Source organism: Trachymyrmex septentrionalis, unplaced genomic scaffold (genome assembly GCF_001594115.1).
Source record: "Trachymyrmex septentrionalis isolate Tsep2-gDNA-1 unplaced genomic scaffold, Tsep1.0 scaffold20, whole genome shotgun sequence".
Lineage (NCBI taxonomy): Eukaryota > Metazoa > Arthropoda > Insecta > Hymenoptera > Formicidae > Trachymyrmex > Trachymyrmex septentrionalis.
The window spans coordinates 6,078,867-6,098,932 of NW_017305180.1; the positions used below are offsets into that span (position 1 = coordinate 6,078,867).

Below are 20,066 nucleotides of genomic sequence, written 5' to 3' on the forward strand. Positions count from 1 at the left end.
GAAATGCTTATATGTGTGTATGTATGTATGTATGTATATACAAAAGCCACTGAGTGCTCAATGAGCGATCGTGCTTATAAGAGTCGATTCTTCAAACAAGGTAAAAATTACAAAATGAGCAAATTTACTAGGTGTTGATTAATGAAATTATTAGTATTTATATTCTATATATCTAGTAAATTTGCTCACTTTTGTAATTTTTACCTCATTTTAAGAATCAATTCCCTGTATCTTGGAATCGATTCTGTATCTTCAAATGAGGTGAAAATTACAAAAGTGAGCGAATTTATTAAGTGTTGACCAATGAAATAATCAGTATTCTAGTAAATTCGTTAACTTTTATAATTTTTACCTCATTCAGGATACAGAATCGATTTTAAGATACAGAATCGATCCCAAGATACAGAATCGATTCCCTAGATACACCTAATAAGCGCTTCAAATCGGCAAAGCGGCTAGGTTGCTCTTCAAATAAATGAATATGATTGGTTATTACTTATAGATCACATTCAATCGCTTGGCGAGCAGGCTAATTGCTTTGTCCGGCTCGAACGCAAACAATGATTTCATCCACGATTTCCATAAAATTTCGCAGTCGCGTCATATCATCTTATTTAATGTTTGATGGCAAGAAGGATGAAATGATATCGCGTATCCTATGTATGTGTATGCTGTGATCTTGATACGTAAGTATAGCGCTCGCAAGTGTAACTTTAATTCAATTATCATCCACGTGATGTCTATCACTTTATATTTAAGCGATTATTTAAATTAATTGTCGAAGTTATACTATGCCTATGTTAAGATTTATGATATTTTTATTAAAATTTTAGCAAATTGCATAACTTTAATTTTTCGCCTTTTAATAGAATTTATTATCAAATTTGTCCTCATCGAATTCGGAAATCAAATTAGTAATGTGAATAATTCTTCAATTCCCGAAAGCACTTGTTTTCGATATGATTCCTATATAAAAATGGAATACAGATGAACATTTCGAATCCTCTAGAGGATCTGATAATCTGATATTGGTGAAGAAAGAGCTTGCTATCCCTAATCTGATAAGATAGGTCAGCATTTAATTATTATAAAATCTTTATTTAATAGTATATATAGGCTTAGATACAAAATAATATAAAAACTGTTTCCAGCATAGTAGCCTCGTATTTCACTAAATTAAAAAAAAAACAGACTTGGGTGGTATTCATAATCGAATCTTACAGGATAGTCTTAAGTAATGTCTTAAAATGTCGAACTGGCTATAACCAAAGACCATTATAAGACATTACAAAGTATGTCCCTGCCTCAATCTTCTTATAAAGAAATATCACAGACAATTCTTAATTTATATTACAAATTGGAATTGGTAAAGTACATTCAGCAGATTGGCTAGTACTTGAGATGTATAGCTACTATTGCACAATTCTGAATGACCATTTGACCATTATCTATTGGATCGATTGTGATCTGAAATGCTACACTGGAGTAGTCATTTTTGTGTTCCAAGATTCCAATTTGCGTCTTCTTACATATAAATTATTTTTATTGAAAATCTTATTGATTAATAAGTTTATTTCCTAACTAAATTACTTGTATGTTTTTTTTTTGTAGACAATGGCCAATATTTATAGTCAGTCAGAAGACATTACTTAAGACTATCTTCTGACTGATGGATATTGACCATTGTCTACACAAAAAAAACAACATATAAATAATTTAGTTAGGAAATAAACTTATTAATCAAAAAGATTTTCAATAAGAATAATTTATATGTAAGAAAATGCAATTTGGAATCCTGGATCACAAAAATAACTGCTCCAGCCCAGCATTTCAGATTATAATTGATCCAATAGATAATGGTTCAAATGGCCATTCAGAAGTGTGCAATAGCAGCTATACACCTCGAGTACTAGCCAATCTGCCGAATGTACTTTGCCAATTCCAATTTGTGATATAAATTAAGAACTGTCTGTGATATTTCTTTATAAGAAGATTGAGGCAGGGATACTTAAGCAATAGGTTCTTGTAACCTGAAAATAATAATTTAATTATTGATTAATATAGTTTAAAAACTTAAATAGTAAATACTTGTATATAACAATGGAATTGCTTGTGTTGCCATATTCATTGCTAATACTAAAAGTCTATAGTATATCACCTGTAGATCAGCAGTAGCAATGAATATAAAAACAAAGCCAAATAGTATTCTTAGTTAATTCTAGTCAATAGAATTACTACCTCAGACTTACTATGTTGAAAACAGCAATTTGACATCACGGTACAGTTAACAAGAGCCATAGGATAGCAAGCGCTCGATAGGCACTATGTACTCTATGTAGTGCTTATTTAACCAGTAACGTTGACTATTTTTTTGCATAGTTATGTTTAACATAACGCAACAATTTTGCAAACATTTTTATGATCTAATAACTCCAAATCTCGTAACACGTGCTAACACGTTTATTTAACGGTCGCTATGGCCACCATTATGGTGAAAAGAAGAAAGATGAGTGAGGGTGCAATTACATGGAGCGTGGTACAATAACTAATAGTAACTAACTAGGTAACTAGGGAATTGTGTACCGCCTGTTTCTTTCGATGTTACTGGTATATATCGGAACACAGCTTGATTAGAACCCTAGATTATTCCAGAGGAGCCACAGTATATAACTAATGAGCCTTAGACAGCATATAAACTGCTCTCTATATTGAGATAATATATTATTTTTATTATTGAGATTACAATATTTACTAATAATGCAATTGATAGTAAATAAAGTAATAAAATATATATTGTAAAGAATAATGGAAAAAAAAAATTAAAGAAAATCTCCCCGACGGGGAATCGAACCCCGGTCTCCCGCGTGACAGGCGGGGATACTAACCACTATACTATCGAGGATTTCTGAACACAAGTTCGAAAAATTACAATCTAATATTTAAGTACGTTTATATGATAAATATAGAACAATATATATCTTAAAATTTTAAATAATACGATTAAATTTGTTATTTAAAGAAAACGTTAATATTAATATATTGTGTATTAATTATTTTCATTTTCATAATAAAAACGAGATTTAATTATACTTATAGTAATATAATGTTTAAAATTAAACTGTTAATAAATTGACGCTATATTTTTCATTTGTAACGGTAACGATATATCCAGTTCATTTTTTAAATAACGATAATCAGTATAATAATTATTATCATTATTTTGTACATGTATAACAAATATGTATGAAACGTGTACGTATAAGCAAATTTAAAAAGAATGGAGTATTACATTTAATCATGTTGTGAATTAATAATATAATTAATTGGATGTTACTCTAAAAAAATATCAAAACATTAGAAATTTTAGCAACTTGGTATTTTTTGAGAAATAATGACAAAATTCTTTTCCCAATAGTTAATGAATAACTTTTTATAATGAATAACGGTAATGAATTATTTTTTAAAAAAGTTCCAACTCTAGTAATACTATTTGAAATAAATGTTTTGCGTAATCAACATCTCTTTACACTTTTCAATCTTTTCTTTTATGTATGTTTAAATAAGTATCTTTGTGCAAAAATACATATTTTTTTAACAATAATTTTATTTATAAATCAATAAAACAAAAAAAGCTACAAAAATAATCAAGGTTTATGTATTAATTGTAACAATATTTCGAGAATCTCTTGTTTCTGTTTGGATACAGCGATCCTTTGTCTCCTTTCTTCGATTTCCAATTCAAGTCTTGCTTCACGTTCTTTTTTTTCCATCTTAAATTTTTCTTCCTCGAGTTGGATTCTCCTCTCCTCCAAGTGGAACTGTTTCTCTTGAAATTCTACTTCCTTTTTATGTCTTTCTTGCAAAAAATGCAACGTCGATTTCTTCAACGCATCGTGGCGTATTTTGTTTCTTATTGGGCCACCTGTTCTCGATGGTGACATGGTTGGCGACTGCAATGGGCTCCCTGAAGTTAGTGGAGTCGACGACGAGGATGAAGATGATGAAGTTGGCGATGGTAAAGCAATTGGCAAGAATGTTGAAGACGTGAATGAAGGTATAGACGTTGCCATTGGTACAGTTGGTTCTTCTATTATCACTTCTAGGGTATCAGAAATGTTCTCTAAAGTCACATCCCTCTGTAGTCTTGATTTCTGTGCATTAGAACCTTTACCAGAACGCCTGAATTCTTTTTGCAAGTCTTGTATTTGCTGTAGCAGTCCCTCTTTTTCATTGTACTGTTCCTCAGTCCCTGATCTAAAGATTAGCGAAGGTATAATAAAAACATTCAATAAATCTCTTTATAACCATGAAGTTATGTTCATGTTTCAACAAAACAAAAAACAATAAACGCTTTCATGTAATAATACAAGCTCTATTTTTCTTAGGTCTGTTTTTTGTGGTTGAACCAGTGTACACTTTTGGAACTTAAAGTGAAATAGGTATATGTTTTGTAGCAATATGCTATGTAGCGTTTGATATTTATCGAAAGCGAGAAAGAAAGTTCTAGTGCAGGAACAGAAAACAGATGTGTCGCTAAATGAGAAGCTTTCAATATTATCTTAATAACGCATCTAAGGTTTCTTTCCTTTTTTGGAAGACACACTTGACACAAACATTGTTCTATTCTTCTTTATTTCATTCCATGTATTCAATAAATAACAAAGACAGAATGACATTTGTGTCTTCTGTGTTTCCTAAAAGGAAAACAATCTAAGAGGATATATCAATTATCAATGCGTCTTATGTAATTAATTAAAATAAAGCGACATGTGCTTACTCACTTCTTCAAATGTGCGCGGCCTTCTCTAGTCCAGATTTTCAGCAGGTGATCGACGTGCTCCTTGACGCAACGTAAACTAAAGTTCTTCTGCGTCGCGTTCACGACTCGCTCGGCAACAGTTTTCCACCTGTCGCTCTCCTCATATGGGTTCTGTCTCGAGACTTCTCGTAAAAGTATCAAATCATCCAGAATTGTAAAGCGAAGCCGCTCTGGTTTCGCCATCGGGCCTGGTGGTACACACTCTCATACGGATGTCTCGCTGTTTAGTAATCTTTGTCGTAGCCTTGTCGAAAAGCGCGAACGCTCTATCTTCTTCGCAATAACATAGCAACATGTCATTGTCGAGGAGAGATGTCTCCTCGTATAGTGCACAATGTACCTAGCTTTTTTGATGGAACTCAATATGGCGGACTCGATGTACTTTGAATTCTTGTATAATTAAGTGATTTTGAACCATCTTTACCGACCGCAGATAAAATCATCAACATTCTATATCGATTGAGCATTTTTTTTTCAATTATTGTCCGATTTGTTAGTGTTTCCCCTAACCTCGAAAACGTAAAAAACAAATCGTTTGCTCTGATTTTCAAGAAAAAAGGTTAAGATTACTTTAATTTTCAAGAAGAAAGGTTAAAATTATTCTTTTTACCTGCTCTTTCGCGAAAGATCGCGAAAACTTTATCAGTAAGTGTGCTTTTTTTTTTGAATCTTATATTAAAAAATTTTTAATAAATGTAACCAATTTCTGGATATTCAGAAATTAACCGATTAAAAATGAATAAATGTTGAAATAATATTGTAACATTATTAGGAAAATTATTCTAAAAAAATGTTAGAAATAACGTGCAACGATCGTCTCGGTAAAAAGGTTAGAGTGAAATGCAACCCAGACGACACTATAGGAGATCTGAAAAAATTGATAGCCGCCCAAACTGGAACACACTGGGAAAAAATCGTATTAAAGAAATGGTATACCATTTTCAAGGATCATATAAAGTTGCAGGACTGTATCCTTTACTGTGAAAAACTGAGTCAAAATACTGTGTCAAATATCTTGTATTTCTTAAGAATCTTTTCCTTAATATACTGCCTCAGATGAAATACATGACGGCATGAACTTAGAACTCTATTATCAATAATTCTATATAAAAAACGTTACATGTAAGCATTTCTAATATAACGTCATAATTATTAAATTTTCTTTTCTATGTCTATAAATATAATGTATATTAAACTTTATTTTCTTTTCTACGTCTAAATGTATAATCTATATGTATAGAAGAATAAATGGTTAAATATAAAATATTAAATGATCACAAAAATGTCAACAAGGAAAATTTCTATTTTTGTATTATACAAGCCTCGTAATTACTTATAAATATCGCTATATTTTAACAATATCTAATTTATTCTACAAATTAGTAGTTTCAATTGTACCACACATAATATAATGTATGCTCTTTGATATTAGTGCCTTTTACGACTTGCATATGCAGGATGTGATTTGAAGGTATAGCAAAGTAATAATGCTATAAGAAAGATGATCTTGTTAGGCATATAAACATCTTTATTCTACAGCATGTATCTTACTTTTGTAGCTCTGCTACATATCTTGATCACACCCTGTATATTCTATATAGATATCCAAGTATAGAGTTTTTTTAGTTTTATAATATATTCAATAATATATATATATATTTTTTTACTCAAATATTACTGCAAAATGCAAACGCTAAAAATATCATTAATGATATAAAACATTGATCTAAAAAGATTTTCCTTTCTGCTTTATAGAATTAAAATTATATAAAAAATATATCCGAGTATTGAAATAAAACATGACTTGACGGATCACTCTAACTAAAGCATGTTAAAGTCCCAAAAATTAATGCGGCCTCTTGAATAATCCCTCTACCCTGCTTATTGGACTTTCAGGTCCTGCCATTTGTCTACCTCGGTTGCTTAAGAAGTCTCTTATGTGCTGCACTATCAGATCTATCGCCACTGCAACAGATCACGAAATATCAGTACATAATCGCGAATGTATGCGCAATTACGTTAGGGATAAGATGAATTGTTTTATTTGCAATATATCATTATACATTTTGGAACAATATCAAATTGTGGATATTTGAAGAATTGTTACTATTTCAAATAATAACTGTGATTGCATTAGAATTACGTATAGTTTTATTATGCATAACATACTTGTGTTTATACTGTTTTGTAAATACAAGAAATCTTTTTATTCTTTTTTTTATTAACAATATGCAAGTGTCCCAGAACTGGTGCTCTCTTTCTTTCTCTTTCGTATTCTTTTTCGACTACAGGTATTCATTGATGCGGATTAGTAATCTCAAAATCGAAGCTTCTCAATAAAACTTATTAAAATTTAAGCTGTATATATTAACAAATTAACAGACTTTAATGAATTAAGAAGTTAGCGAAGCAAAAGATTTTAACAGAAATTTAATTCAAATTTAATTATTATTTCTATACTGACAACTTACTCCTGGCAAAAATAAGAAAGAGGTACAATGATGTATATATGATCTTATAGAATAATCCTATTAAGAGTTACATTATATTAAACAAAACTTCCGAGATTCTTGTTGTATAGAAAGGAACTAACTGAACATATCGTGTATGCTTGTATGTAATGACATACAATAATTAATATTGTAGAATGCAATAGAGATAAATATTTCAAGATAAGTCTATAAACTAGATAAATTGCATCTTAACTAATTATGCTAGGAAATACTTGCGTATGATTACATTTCTAAAGTATTATGCAAATGCAAAATATATAAGTTATTAAAAATTGAATGGTCTTATAGAGATGTCTAAAATGCAGGAAATGGAAGTAACTAGTTACTGTAATTGCCGTTACTTAGTTATTTAGTTACCTCATAATCACTATTTGGTGATATTGCAAATTTTTTATTATGATAATAGACCTGTTCTTTTTTTTGGCTGAACTTTCGCGCTAGTTCATCTTTCTTCCTAGAAAGAAAAGGAAAAAAGATGATGCAAAAGTTCAGCTAAAAAGAACAGGCCTAATGTAACACTAGAGTTGGAACAGTCATAATTGCTTATAATGAGTCGAAAAAGTCATTTGTTGTTGAAAGAATTAATAACTTATAATTTGTAACTCGTTACTTTTTAATGTAACGGAATAACTTTATGGCATTACTCATTAGTAATGAATCATTATTTATTACTTTTTTATCAATAAGTAACACATGATGACAATTTACTTTTCAAAGTGACTTTCCTAACCTCAGCGTAATCTCACTGTTTAATCATTAGTCATAAAAAAAATTTCAACATCATTATTAAAAATTGTTATTATAAAAAGTAACCGTAAAAATAATGGTAAAATAACTCTTCCATTCCCTGTTAAAATTTATGCGGTATTTAAAATACATTTGTACACAACATACAAATTTACACACATATCACAGATACAATATCGCACACTCATACATATTCTTAAGTTCCTTTTATCATTTATGTAATACTTGAGACATTGTCCAGAAAATTAAGTCGCCTAGATAGTTAAGTGATATGATATTAAGTTATAAATGGTAAAGGATAGCCGAATAAAAACAACATTTCATACAGATTCATTTAATAAAATTGAATTCCTTACGTTTCGAAATCATGAAAAATTTCAAAAATTTTTAAATTATCTATTAGTTAAAATTTTTATTTCTTTTAAAATTGAGAAATAAATAATGTTAAACAAAAAAAAATATAAATTAAAAACAATCATTCTTATCCTCTCAGTCTAAATGATTCAAAACATAGTTTAAGTACGTTATTAGACATTACTACAGTTTTCATATAAAAAAATGTAGAAACATTATATACTTCTTTAGTAAGTAGACATGAGAAATATAAAAAGACGATGTTAGTTATACTGATATAAAATATAGAAATTAAACAAAAAAATTTTTAAATATTAAAATAAAATTTAGAGAAAAATTAAAAATTCAATTGTGTTGACTGTATTGTTGCCAACCCCTTTCAACTCACTTATTTTTTTAGTGGATTTACACAATTTCATGCATTTTTCGATGATTTAAAATCGTAATTCTTAATGCTAATGTATTTATCAGAATAAAATGTACATAAAAAGCACCATTTCTCCGCCATGTAAGTGTAAGATATAATCCGTCAAAGAAACATAATACATAATGTCGAATAAACAATGTCCGTTTTCATCATATAAAATTGAAATTGTTAAAGACATGTATGTAATTGATCACAATCTAATGTTTGTGTATCACAATAAAAATTCTAGACATTAGTAAATATCAAGTCTCATATAAAAGTTTAATACTTTATACGATTATTGACAGATCTCGACAGAAATTGTTTTACTCTAATTAGACAAATATCATAGCAAAAGTATTTATCATATTTAATTGTTTTTTTCTTTTATTTAATCAACATACTATTTATGTTGTATACGTCTTATTATATATATATATAATCTCTTTTAAGTTACTGCCAATTGATATATTGATGATATAAAGATGAATAATCCTGCATTCAAAAACGGACATTACTTTTCCGTTTATTATTAGAAAAAGGGATTGGAAAATGTCTCATAGAATTCAGTCATACATAAGAGCGTGATTTAGAAAAAAATGCAGTGCTTGACAGAGTGAGCTTATCATGCTTAAGTCATCTGCTGAGCGTGTCGGATGAGGCCGAAGTACGCCTACGCTGGTGGAAGAATGGATGCTGCCCGGCTGAGTTTTCGGCGTTTTTCAAACGCATAATATCCCAGATGTGGTGCACTATTAGATCTATTGCCACTGCAAACATACAACAACCAGACCATATAGGTTTCCCGTGAGATATTCTGTCTCTTTTAAACTTTCGCTTAGTTCAAGTAGGTGTAGCTCTGACATCCACAACCACGGCATACCAGGCAGCACCCATGAGATATATAACAAGTTGAATGGATGCAATTTAAATATACAAATAAAAAGAAAATAAAAATTTACTGTGTAAATAATCCCGTATTATTAAAACAAATATATATATATATATGTGTGTATATATATACAAAATTTGGATGTATTAATTATTACTAAATGTATAAATAATTAATTGACATGTGCATCCAAATTTCATATAATGATTGGATATTTTAGCAATTATACCAAACTGTACAATTAATGTATAAGTCTCCTATATGTATAGATAAGTATCAAATAAAAATGTGATATCTCCATATTAGATGATCATGTATCTTGATTTGTTAATCTTATTAAATTATATATGTAATTTAAAATTTCAAGTTTTCTTTACGTTAAAATATAATAAACATTATTATTGTAACTGAATATGTATTTAATTACGCTATAATTTAAGTTCGCTATAATTCTTGGATGTTTTTTAATTGCTTAATACATCTTGACATAAATATAGCAAATTAATTCACATATATTTTGTGTTAATAAATAATTCAATTTTTTTTTAAGATTTTGAAGTTATCGTGACAATAAAGAATATGTAATTAAAAGATTTAAATTATTTATCAATGCTGAAAATATGTGAATTAATTTGCTACGTTTATGTCAAGATATGTATTAAGCAATTGGAAAGTACCTTGCTAAACATTACAAATGATTGTGCAAAGAGGATGATTTTTTAATAATTAATAATTATATTTCAATAATTTTAATTGATAAAATCAAATATTAACAGGAATGTTCACTATAATTTATCTTAATCTAAAAATTAGAATATATATTTATACTATTTATAGTATATTCAAGACATATATCACTTTGTAATAAATATTTTATATTAAATATTTTTATAAACTTTCAAATTATAAAATTAGAATCAATAATCATAATTCATAAAGGAATAAATCTTTGTTATCTATTAGATTTTGACTATTAAAATTTTAATCATAAAATCTTTTTCTTAATTATTTTTAATTCACAATCAATTATTAATTACTTTATTAATAGTTAATAAATTTTTTAATAACTCTTGTAAAATAATCATGATTTCTTTTCATTTTTACTATATATTTCATTTTCTAGCGTTTACACTTAAGAAGAAAGAGAACTGCAGCTCTAGAATATTTTGCATATATCCTCATTGTAACCTTACTGTAGTCAGTAATAACATTAATTATAGTACTAAAGCATATTTTACTTATTTGTATCATTTTGAATAAATTTATCAGAAGAAAAACTTGAAAAAATAAATTTTGATTAATATCATAATCAAACATGAGATCTTCCTAAATGAAATATTATGATAAAATGCAATATATAAAAACTGAGAAAAAAAAAGATAAAAAATGTTTATATCTGACAAACACACTAAATTCACAAACAATAAACCCACTAATGAACATTAAGCGAGAGATATCAAATAATTACAATAGCAATAAAAATATTGTTATGTATATAATAATATATTTACCTGTGTTGTCTGCTCCCCTTGGTATTATAACATCCGCAAACTTTTTTGTTGGCAAACAAAACTCTTCAAAAGCTGGTTTTACAAAGTTCATATATTGATTCAGGACATAATCCAAATCTCTTCCACGTTCCTTTATATCTCTTGGCACTGAAGACATCAACAATGTTATAATAATATAATACAGTATGATAAGTGATACTCAGACTGAAATTATATGTAGGGAATTACCTCTCCTTGCAAGTCTGGTATCAGAATCAGTATCCACAAACAATTTCATGTGAAACAAATCCCGAATTTTGGGAAAATAAAATACCAGTATTCCTTCAAACAGTACCACATCCGCGGGATATATTGTGGTAACTTGATCTTTCATTCTAAAATAAATTCATAATTTTTTTTTTATAATTTTGCAATTTGCCTAAGATTTTCATATATAAACATCTTTTAATTCATTGGATCTTATTTAATTATTTTATATTACAGTTACTTTATTCTTATTAATTGTATGTGTGTATGTGTGTGTGTGTGTGTGTGTGTGTGTGTGTGTGTGTGTGTGCGTGCGCGCGCGCGCGCGCTGCATTATTAATAATCATAAATCTAAAGATAATTTTTAACTTTAATATTAAAGTAATACATACAAACTGTTTGTCCTGTAATCATAAGCAGGTATCTCACATTTGACACCAGCAAGTATATCCTGCAGCGTTTGCAAGATTAGATCATCGTCAAAGGAATCGGGATGATCAAAATTATACTGTCCCTTTTCAGCTTTCATTTTCTCAGCAGGTATTAAGTCACGATAGAAGCTGTCTTGTGATATACAGACTACCCGTCGCTGTTGATGATCCATGTCAACTTGCCCTAGTTTTTCCATTATACGCTTGCATACTGTAGACTAAAAAAATACAATTTGTCACTATATATAATCATAACATTTCATTATTCTTATAAATTTTTATATTAAATAAATAAAGCAAAAATTATGATTAATTCATATATTACATAAAGAAAATCTATTGCAGATTATAGAAGTATTTTCTTTTACAAACAGTTGCTATAAAAAAACATGAGTTTACGAAAGTTAAAAATAGTAATTAAAACATCTGTTCATATTATGGAATACCAAAAGACATAAAATTATATGCAAAATTATAAAAAAAAAATTAGAAAGTAAAAAAGTTGTGAATTTCTGAAAAATAACTTGTGTAATTCATTAATCTAACATTTATTAAGTAATTCATTAAGCTTCTTTCAAAAGATTAGTTGTTCTTAATAAATATTATAAATTAATTCCATAGAATTAGGATTATCAGTTAAGAGTACATACACTCTTTTTGAGATCGTAAAACTTCTGGTCATATCTACTATATAAAATTAATTAAAATTTTATATAAGAAATGTTAATAGGAATTGTAAATAAGAATTATGTTCTAGAAATTTTATTTCATTAAATATCTACCTATAATATTTTTTAAAACATTAGACTCCTTTTCATCTCCGGACAATTTTTTTTTAAGTGTATGTACAAGATATATTCCTTTCTTGTGATTCACATATAACAATTCTACGCAAGATATAAGTACCTTTCCGCTTGCAGTACCGCCGGAGACACCTATCAGGAAGGGTGTCTTGCTCTCGACGCCGTTGAGCTTGCCGTTGATGCCGAAAGACATTTTCCGTATGATACCCACGTTCGCTGGCATATCTGCCATGTCGAGTACACGAGAACGAGGAAATGTCGACCTGATGTCGTTGAAAATGGATCTTCACCGGCGTGCAATTGAGCACGGTTAAGAAGCTAGATCTGCTGAACGTCGTCGGTCTACAACACGCTCCTAAATGCTGACGCGGATCTCAACAATCACCACCCTCCACTGCGATTGCTTGAAGAGGAGTAATGCGTAAATCGACCACGTGTGTGTACCGGGAGCGTCCTGTTCGGTTACGTTGTGATTGGCTGCGGCGAACGCGACTACTCGTAGCGATTGGTGTGTTGGGTTTTTACACTAGACGATCACTGGAAAGTTCGACGTTGAATTGAGGCAATGATTTTTTTAAGTCTGTTCGTGTTGCACTTTTTACATTCAGAGCCTTCGTTTTCTCTTTCTTCAACACTTGAATATGTATTTGTCTCGTTTAATTTTAGGTGCAACAAATTATTTATAAACTTCAGTTGCTATTCGATATTTATAAAATTCAGTTGCCAGCGTTTTCTACTAGGAAAACTAATTCAACACTGGCAAATGTACATTTGTTTCACTTTAACTTATTGCACTATGTGTACTAGTTCAGAAAGTGCAGCAGTAAAAAATAGACCTTATGACCTAGTTTACATCATACTCTTGATATCGGTACTAACTAATAACTTTCTGTTGAATGATCCTTTCGGCGATTTTGGTGATTTCTAAGGCTGTTTCACCAACGCCGATCAAGTTTAATTGTGATTAACTGTCAATCGCAATTGGTCGATTCTACTAAACAGCAAATGCGATTGGTCAGTCAACGGCCGATTAAGCTAACTGGCGTTGGTGAAACTGGCCCATGTTATGTGTACTTAATTAATCATTTTGATACATATATTGTACCAATTTAGTATCATCATTCTTTGAATACATCGCTGAAATTAAAATAATTTAATAGAAAATTACTAGTTAGTACGTGTATCAAGTGCACGATGTAAACTAGGCAATCAAGTGCGTTCCATTTAACACTCACAATGCTTGCGAGCATTATTTATCCTTGTTTAACATTTGATAAGTAATAAAGATAAAATGATTTCATAAGCATTGCATCAAGTGGTATGCACCTTAGGATGCTTTCCATTCGATGATTATGATCGACAATCGACACGTTCGAATAATAATGTCACTCTGAATTGCGGAACATACAGGAGTTGAAAATATTAATTAATTAAGTATTAATTAAATAATATTTAACGATTTTATAATTATATAATACTCATTAAAATATAAAACATTACTTCATACAGAAGCGATATATATTTCAAGATTGCTTGACGTTCGACAAGAAAATAAACGCATTTGACTCTTTTTGTTATCGTTCGCTCGATAGTTTTTTCCAGCAACGTAATCTCTCTACCTTGAACGCGTTCAACTGAAGTCAAACCAGCTCCAAAAATCAAGATTATTATAACATCTCGACAGATACAACCGTTTACGATCGAAGAGGGCAGGATAACTTATAAAATCGAAAATCTCGAATTTTCGACGGATTTAAACGACGTTGTAGCGAATATGATGGTCGAATCACGTGAGTTATCGAGCGGTCGTGGCACCGTACACAACACCAGCACTTCCGTTTCCGCGAACGGTTACGTTCGCCATTTGGGTCGTGACCACGGAGTCGTGACCGTCATTAAAGGTTAAGGGCCTGAGATCGTCGCCCGCGACGAAAGGGGAGGCCGACTGCTCCCTGGAGAACGAGCGTCTCGCTCATCGCTGTTCGCGTCATCCTTGTGCAGCACCGCATCAACTGCCGACCGTCGTCACATCGAGACACATTTTACTACTTTGGCACTGACGAAACATGGCTTATTGAAGAAGATGAAGGGTGCGCGCAAAGATATCGTTTCTCCGAGGAGAGGAGACGGAGGAGACTGCAGCTGCAACGAGGCGAGTTACCAGACTGACTACAGTCGATTTGCAAATGGATATAAAGTCAAAATTCATGCTGTCCCCTGCGAGGGGGACTACTGCTGATGTCAGAAAGAACAAAGGTACATCCTCAAGGTCACTAGCTCAGAGAGCCTTAATTTGACAATAAACAAGCTGTTATTAGTGCCTCTTGGTATCTTACATATATTTTGCTGTGATGTGTATCCTTTCAGATGTCAATAATGAGCTCCATCTGGGAACTTTGCGCAGAAGAGAACTTGCTGGCGCCAATAACATCCCTGATGATGTACAGCCGACAAGGTACAATGTACAGAAAGCAAAAGATCTTATTAAGAGACAGAGACCTAAAGGACAATATCATGGCGGTGCAGAGGAGAATTCCAAGGTCGAATCTACATTCGAATTATGCTTCTCTTTTTTTTTAGTTTATTACCATATTTTATATAATTTTCATATCTATAGGTAGTGGAGGAGAAGATGCCTGAGTATGGCTCAGTATTGGTTCAAAGAAGCAAAAAGAACGGCAATCATTTGCTGAATTTTCACTACGAGCGATATGTGATGCGAGATGCACAAAACAGGGATGTAGGGAGACATAATTCCAACAGTAATAGATTGCTGCCACCAGTGCAGCGGCATAAATACAACAAGGAACAATTTGTACAAGCTAGGTAGTAATTATACAATATAAATAGGTGCTTTCTATTTCTCTTGATACCCATCTTATTCATATAAATTCACGGATATTATTCGGATCAAAAGTCATACATTTTTTTTATCTATTACTTAAAGTCAATAGAGTAGCCAGTTCATGTAATGTATAAAAACTATGCGTACGAGATTTTTTATAAATCTATTTTAGCTTATTTATGTGGAAATGTTTTTTGGACAGCAGGGTTGCTTAGTAGGATTATTTTATGTAGAACTCGCATTATGTTACATTTCATTTAACATTTTTCGGACAGAATCTCGAAATCCGGTTACTTGATTTCTTAATCGTACAAATTGAATATCGAGATATTCACGTAATATTCAAAATTATATATTTGGTATTATTAATAAATATATAAAAATAATTTATTATAAAACTATATTAAATTTATATAATAAATAAAATGCATATTATAAAAATGATATACTCTTATATATTTTTATGTATATTGCTAGTTGCCAATTTGTTGTGACTGCAAGTAGAGATTACTCCTTGCATTTGACTAACCCAGATATTCTTGTGGATTGGAAATCGATTGAACAAATTGTAAGTGTTTTTTCATTACAAATCATCAATTGTTGCATAAAGTTTCTTACAAGAAACTCATACATATTGATCTACGAGTAAATTAAATCTGATTTAATTTATTACAGATATTACACAATTCAGAAAATCTCTCATGTCCTATTTGTTTACATCCACCAGTCGCAGGCAAAATGACTCGCTGTGGTCATGTTTATTGCTGGCCTTGTATTCTCCGTTATTTACGTTATTGTCAAGAAACAGGCAATTACAAATGTCCGATTTGTGATGAATATCTTCACAAAAATGATTTGAAGAGGTAATTTTGCATAAAATTATAATAAATACATATCACATGAAGAAATGTTTATGAAAATATTTTAATTATTTTATATATATATCTTTTAGCGTGGTTGAGATTACGCGCAGGTTATTTAATTTGGGCGATACAGTCAATCTATGTTTGATGCGTCGTGAAAAGAATTCTTTGTTTACAACGCCTGTGAAATCTGCTGTTCGACCTCCGACAACGTTTTTGTCTGTTTCGGAAAATGCTGATAATCAAATATATTCAAAACTTCTTATCGCAAATGTGAATGATGTAAGTTAAAAAAAGTATATTAAAAATCATTTATTATGTACATACAAGAGTAATAGCGTGAATGAAAATTGTCTTCAGATTGTGAACATCATAGAGTGTGAGAGTTCAGAATTAGAACTTGAGTTGAAGATTAATCCAGCCATGGCTCCTGATATCAAGCAAGCGCTCAGTGAACTATCAAAGAGGAAAGAAAAACTGTTGTGGCAGGTAATATTAACCATATAATTATATACCCATTATTCTACATAACAGAATAATAAAAAAATATAAAATGTATATCAGATCGCAGAATCTAAAGATGCTCCATTAACTGAAAATATAACGGAAAAAGAAATTGCTGAAGAAACATGGCAAAAATATGAAGTAGATATTGATACATGCAAAGATGATGACAAGTCTTTAGCAAAACAGTCTTCGACAGACAGTGTTTCCAGTGATAGCCAGACTACTTCAAGTCCTAGCAAATTTTCTTACTTTTACCAAGGTAAGTAATTTTGCAAACTATAAAAAAATTTAATTTTTAATCTTTTATGCTACGTCATACTAGGCATTTTCGAATCAGAAACACAACTGATATAATAAATCATTTCATTTTTGTCAATGTTAGGATTCACTATGTAATATTGCATCATTTGTCTTGCTATATTTCAGTGATTTTAATATTATATTAATGGATTTTTTTAGCGGAGGATGGACAACATCTGTATCTACACGCGGCGAATGTGAAAATGCTGGAAAAGCAGTATGGCAGTTTGGAATACTGTCCACCTGTAATTACGGGCAAGCTTCTCGAAAAGGAAGCAAGCATTTGCACGGAAGAATTAAGACGAAGATTACGTTATCTTTGCCACTTACCACTTACTTGTCCATTTGAATTAGCTGAAATCGAATTAAAATCACCATTAGTATCAGAGGATGTCCTTCGTGCTTTTCATGGTAATCATTTATATTTTTTTTATGTTAGAGATTTATAATACTATTCAATTGTTAATTTATATTGATTTTTTTTATTAGAGCAACTAAAATCGAGACAGAAATACAGAGAACAGAGAGAACGCGAAGAAAGAAAGATAGAGAAAAAGATAATAGAAGAAGAAAATAGACAAATTGGCATATATCCAACGCCCGACATAGATATTGAATCCTATCAACATTTTCCTCAATTGCAGTCAGAATTACAATTGTCCAAGTAAGCAAAAATAATCATTATCTTTATTTTATCGCTATTTTGTTTAAGTTTTATAGATGTTGCATTCTGTCATACAAAAATTATAATTTGATCATATTCTGATGTAGCGAGAACGTTCTGTCACCTTCTGAATCAGTTATGCCAAGTATTGCTAGTAGTCCACCAGCTTTAAATGCATTTGAAGAAATTGCTCCAAAACAAGAAACGGATCATTCGCGCGAACAAACTCGAACATTCGCGGATATAACAAAACGGTTATCAACAATACCAACAAAAATGTCTAATAAATCCGCCAATGCATGGCCGGTTGTAAAATCAAAGACACACTCTGGTACGACAAATGCATGCTTCAACAGAGACGAAGAAGTATTGTCAAAAACTCATAAGTCGACTAATGCTTGGCCGCCTGTTAAATCAGGAATGCTCGCTAGTACACCAGGTACCTCGATTAACGAAAATGGAAAGAAAACTTACGTTTCTGAAGGTAAGTCGCATATTGGAACCAAATAAATTATTTAGCATTATACAAGTATAAATTTTTTGATTTATCTAAACTTATTTTCAGAAGCAAAAAACGAAAGTAACACGTTTGGTAAAAAGAAGAGGACTAAAAAGAAAGGAAAAGGAACCGTACTGTTTACAACTGGTATGACATCTGGTTATTCTTTATAATTATCGTATATTATCAGTTTTATTGCTATTTACGCGCTGTGCCTAATGATAATTTTAGTAGAATTTTATTGGACCACAAATAGTAGAAAATTTGATTTCATTTACAGCTCTTGCCACCATTGTTTGATGTACTAAAAATACGTACGGCATACGTATTAAATATCCTTATTTGTCTATACTGAAATTGTAATTATTTGCTATAGAAAAAGAAAAGATTGCCAAGGTTCTCGATATTGCGCTTACAAATAAAATTTTACTTCATTTAAATATTTGTTTATTTCATTAGAAACCCCTTTCTCTTCCTCAAACCTCATGCTCTAAATAAAACGAATCTGCGTTCTTCTGGTACAAATTAAAACGAGAAGTTGAAATATTAGGTGGATCCATATATTCGTTCGGTTTTTGTTAATGAAAATTTTTTCCGAGTATCTCCGGTTCTGGTTGCCTTCAAAAACCGAACGAATATATGGATCCACCCAATACAATCAAACTTCTAATGTTTAAATTATTTGTCTTTTCTATCTTTTGATATTGCTATGAATGTTATACATGCCGTGTTCCGACATGCACTGTCAATACTGAAAATATACACAGTACACTATACATAACGTTAATCCCATGGTGAATTCTCGACGTTAATAATAAACTTTCAATACTGATAATGTATATCGAAACATAGTCACAAATAGGAAGAATCAGCATTTTCTAATCGTTGAAGTACGGTTATTATTCATATATATATTGTAATTTGAATTGTATAAAATTATCGTACTATTTTATATTTATTATCGGGGATGAAAGAATGCAATATTAATTTTTGGTAATCGCTCTATATTTATGAAGTTTAGAACATAGAAAATTAACAATAGATCGTCTTGAGAATAAACTGTAAGTACAGTACGATAATAAAATAAATAAATTATAAAGAGTACATTTACTTCAAAATAGAAAATGGTGAAATAGAGGAACTTGTTTAAAAGACGACGCTAGAGAAAAGTATGTAAGGAATGATTAGAGCAAAGACCGCAGCTATATAATAATTCTTATGTTCGTTCATTCGTTTTTTTTTCTTAATCATATTCCTATATTTTTTTTTATCAAAGAATGCGTATTGCGCAGAGGATGACCATGGTGACCTGGTTCTTAATCGCATTCGTTTATTTTTTTTAAATATATTTATTATCGGGATAAAAGAATGCAATATTAAATTTTGGTAATCGCTCTATATTTACAAATTTGGAACATAGAAAATTAACAGACATTGTCTCGAGAATAAACTATAAGTACAAGATCTGTTGTTTATTTTCCATGTTCTACTTCGTAAATATAGAGATTATCAAAATTTAATATTGCATTTTTCTTTTATCCCGATAATAAATATATAAAATAGTACGATAATTTTTATCAAGGAATGCGTATTGCGTGCAGAGGATGCCCTTGACAAAAAAAAAAAAATAAACACGATTAAGAAAAAAAAAAACGAATAAACTGAC

General features: G+C 30.4%; 5 protein-coding genes and 1 non-coding gene across 9 annotated transcripts in view; 2 read left to right on the forward strand and 4 right to left on the reverse strand.

Moving 5' to 3' along the window:
• Positions 1–2,830: 2,830 nt before the first annotated feature.
• Trnad-guc lies at positions 2,831–2,902 on the reverse strand. Its single transcript has one exon. It is a non-coding gene; the product is annotated as a tRNA-Asp (tRNA).
• A 742-nt stretch (positions 2,903–3,644) lies between these two features.
• LOC108747678 (myotubularin-related protein DDB_G0290005-like) lies at positions 3,645–5,233 on the reverse strand. Its single transcript, XM_018485314.1, has 2 exons — positions 4,782–5,233; positions 3,645–4,254 (listed from the first exon to the last, which is right to left on the reverse strand). Exons 1-2 carry the CDS (start codon positions 5,000–5,002, stop codon positions 3,645–3,647), a joined length of 831 nt encoding a protein of 276 aa, XP_018340816.1. The 5' UTR covers positions 5,003–5,233.
• Positions 5,234–5,323: 90 nt separating this feature from the next.
• On the forward strand, positions 5,324–5,973 carry LOC108747680 (ubiquitin-like protein 5). Of its 2 annotated transcripts, XM_018485317.1 has the most exons (3): positions 5,324–5,464; positions 5,592–5,787; positions 5,876–5,973. In XM_018485317.1, exons 2-3 carry the CDS (start codon positions 5,610–5,612, stop codon positions 5,917–5,919), a joined length of 222 nt encoding a protein of 73 aa, XP_018340819.1. In that variant the 5' UTR covers positions 5,324–5,464; positions 5,592–5,609; the 3' UTR covers positions 5,920–5,973. The 2 variants fall into 2 exon arrangements, with proteins under 2 accessions (XP_018340819.1, XP_018340820.1); XM_018485318.1 differs by lacking the exon at positions 5,324–5,464 and having other exon boundaries at positions 5,569–5,787.
• Positions 5,974–6,541: 568 nt separating this feature from the next.
• Positions 6,542–13,399, reverse strand: LOC108747679 (probable uridine-cytidine kinase). 2 transcript variants are annotated; one of them, XM_018485316.1, is made up of 5 exons: positions 12,826–13,397; positions 11,881–12,137; positions 11,471–11,616; positions 11,243–11,389; positions 6,542–6,784 (listed from the first exon to the last, which is right to left on the reverse strand). In XM_018485316.1, the coding sequence occupies exons 1-5, from the start codon at positions 12,952–12,954 to the stop codon at positions 6,666–6,668; spliced, it is 798 nt and encodes a 265-aa protein (XP_018340818.1). In that variant the 5' UTR covers positions 12,955–13,397; the 3' UTR covers positions 6,542–6,665. The 2 variants fall into 2 exon arrangements, with proteins under 2 accessions (XP_018340818.1, XP_018340817.1); XM_018485315.1 differs by lacking the exon at positions 6,542–6,784 and adding an exon at positions 9,302–9,609 and having other exon boundaries at positions 12,826–13,399.
• A 1,176-nt stretch (positions 13,400–14,575) lies between these two features.
• On the forward strand, positions 14,576–20,014 carry LOC108747676 (RING finger protein 10). 2 transcript variants are annotated; one of them, XM_018485311.1, is made up of 13 exons: positions 14,576–14,978; positions 15,090–15,262; positions 15,340–15,548; positions 16,045–16,135; positions 16,243–16,430; positions 16,520–16,712; positions 16,791–16,919; positions 16,995–17,196; positions 17,397–17,648; positions 17,727–17,901; positions 18,009–18,385; positions 18,467–18,547; positions 18,681–20,014. In XM_018485311.1, the coding sequence occupies exons 1-13, from the start codon at positions 14,909–14,911 to the stop codon at positions 18,698–18,700; spliced, it is 2,160 nt and encodes a 719-aa protein (XP_018340813.1). In that variant the 5' UTR covers positions 14,576–14,908; the 3' UTR covers positions 18,701–20,014. The 2 variants fall into 2 exon arrangements, with proteins under 2 accessions (XP_018340813.1, XP_018340812.1); XM_018485310.1 differs by having other exon boundaries at positions 18,467–20,014.
• LOC108747677 (heat shock 70 kDa protein cognate 4) overlaps positions 19,622–20,066 on the reverse strand; it is a 3,989-nt gene continuing 3,544 nt past the window's right edge. Inside the window, exon 4 of the mRNA XM_018485313.1 lies at positions 19,622–19,706. The gene's annotated coding sequence lies outside the window, so the exon portion shown is untranslated. The remainder of the gene's footprint in view (positions 19,707–20,066) is intronic.

Excerpts from the sequence above, each read along its gene's own strand:
- LOC108747676 (XM_018485310.1), top strand. The coding sequence starts at position 14,909 with ATGGATATAAAGTCAAAATTCATGCTGTCCCCTGCGAGGGGGACTACT. Across the intron at positions 17,649-17,726 it reads TGTCCTTCGTGCTTTTCATG|AGCAACTAAAATCGAGACAG; the intron begins GTAATCATTTAT and ends TTTTTTTATTAG. Across the intron at positions 18,386-18,466 it reads GAAAACTTACGTTTCTGAAG|AAGCAAAAAACGAAAGTAAC; the intron begins GTAAGTCGCATA and ends ACTTATTTTCAG.
- LOC108747679 (XM_018485315.1), bottom strand. The coding sequence starts at position 12,954 with ATGGCAGATATGCCAGCGAACGTGGGTATCATACGGAAAATGTCTTTC. Across the intron at positions 11,390-11,470 it reads TACCAGACTTGCAAGGAGAG|TGCCAAGAGATATAAAGGAA; the intron begins GTAATTCCCTAC and ends TGATGTCTTCAG. Across the intron at positions 9,610-11,242 it reads AAGGGGAGCAGACAACACAG|TGGCAATAGATCTAATAGTG; the intron begins GTAAATATATTA and ends GTATGTTTGCAG.
- LOC108747678 (XM_018485314.1), bottom strand. The coding sequence starts at position 5,002 with ATGGCGAAACCAGAGCGGCTTCGCTTTACAATTCTGGATGATTTGATA. Across the intron at positions 4,255-4,781 it reads GGCCGCGCACATTTGAAGAA|ATCAGGGACTGAGGAACAGT; the intron begins GTGAGTAAGCAC and ends GCTAATCTTTAG.
- LOC108747680 (XM_018485317.1), top strand. The coding sequence starts at position 5,610 with ATGTTAGAAATAACGTGCAACGATCGTCTCGGTAAAAAGGTTAGAGTG. Across the intron at positions 5,788-5,875 it reads TCATATAAAGTTGCAGGACT|ATGAAATACATGACGGCATG; the intron begins GTATCCTTTACT and ends ATACTGCCTCAG.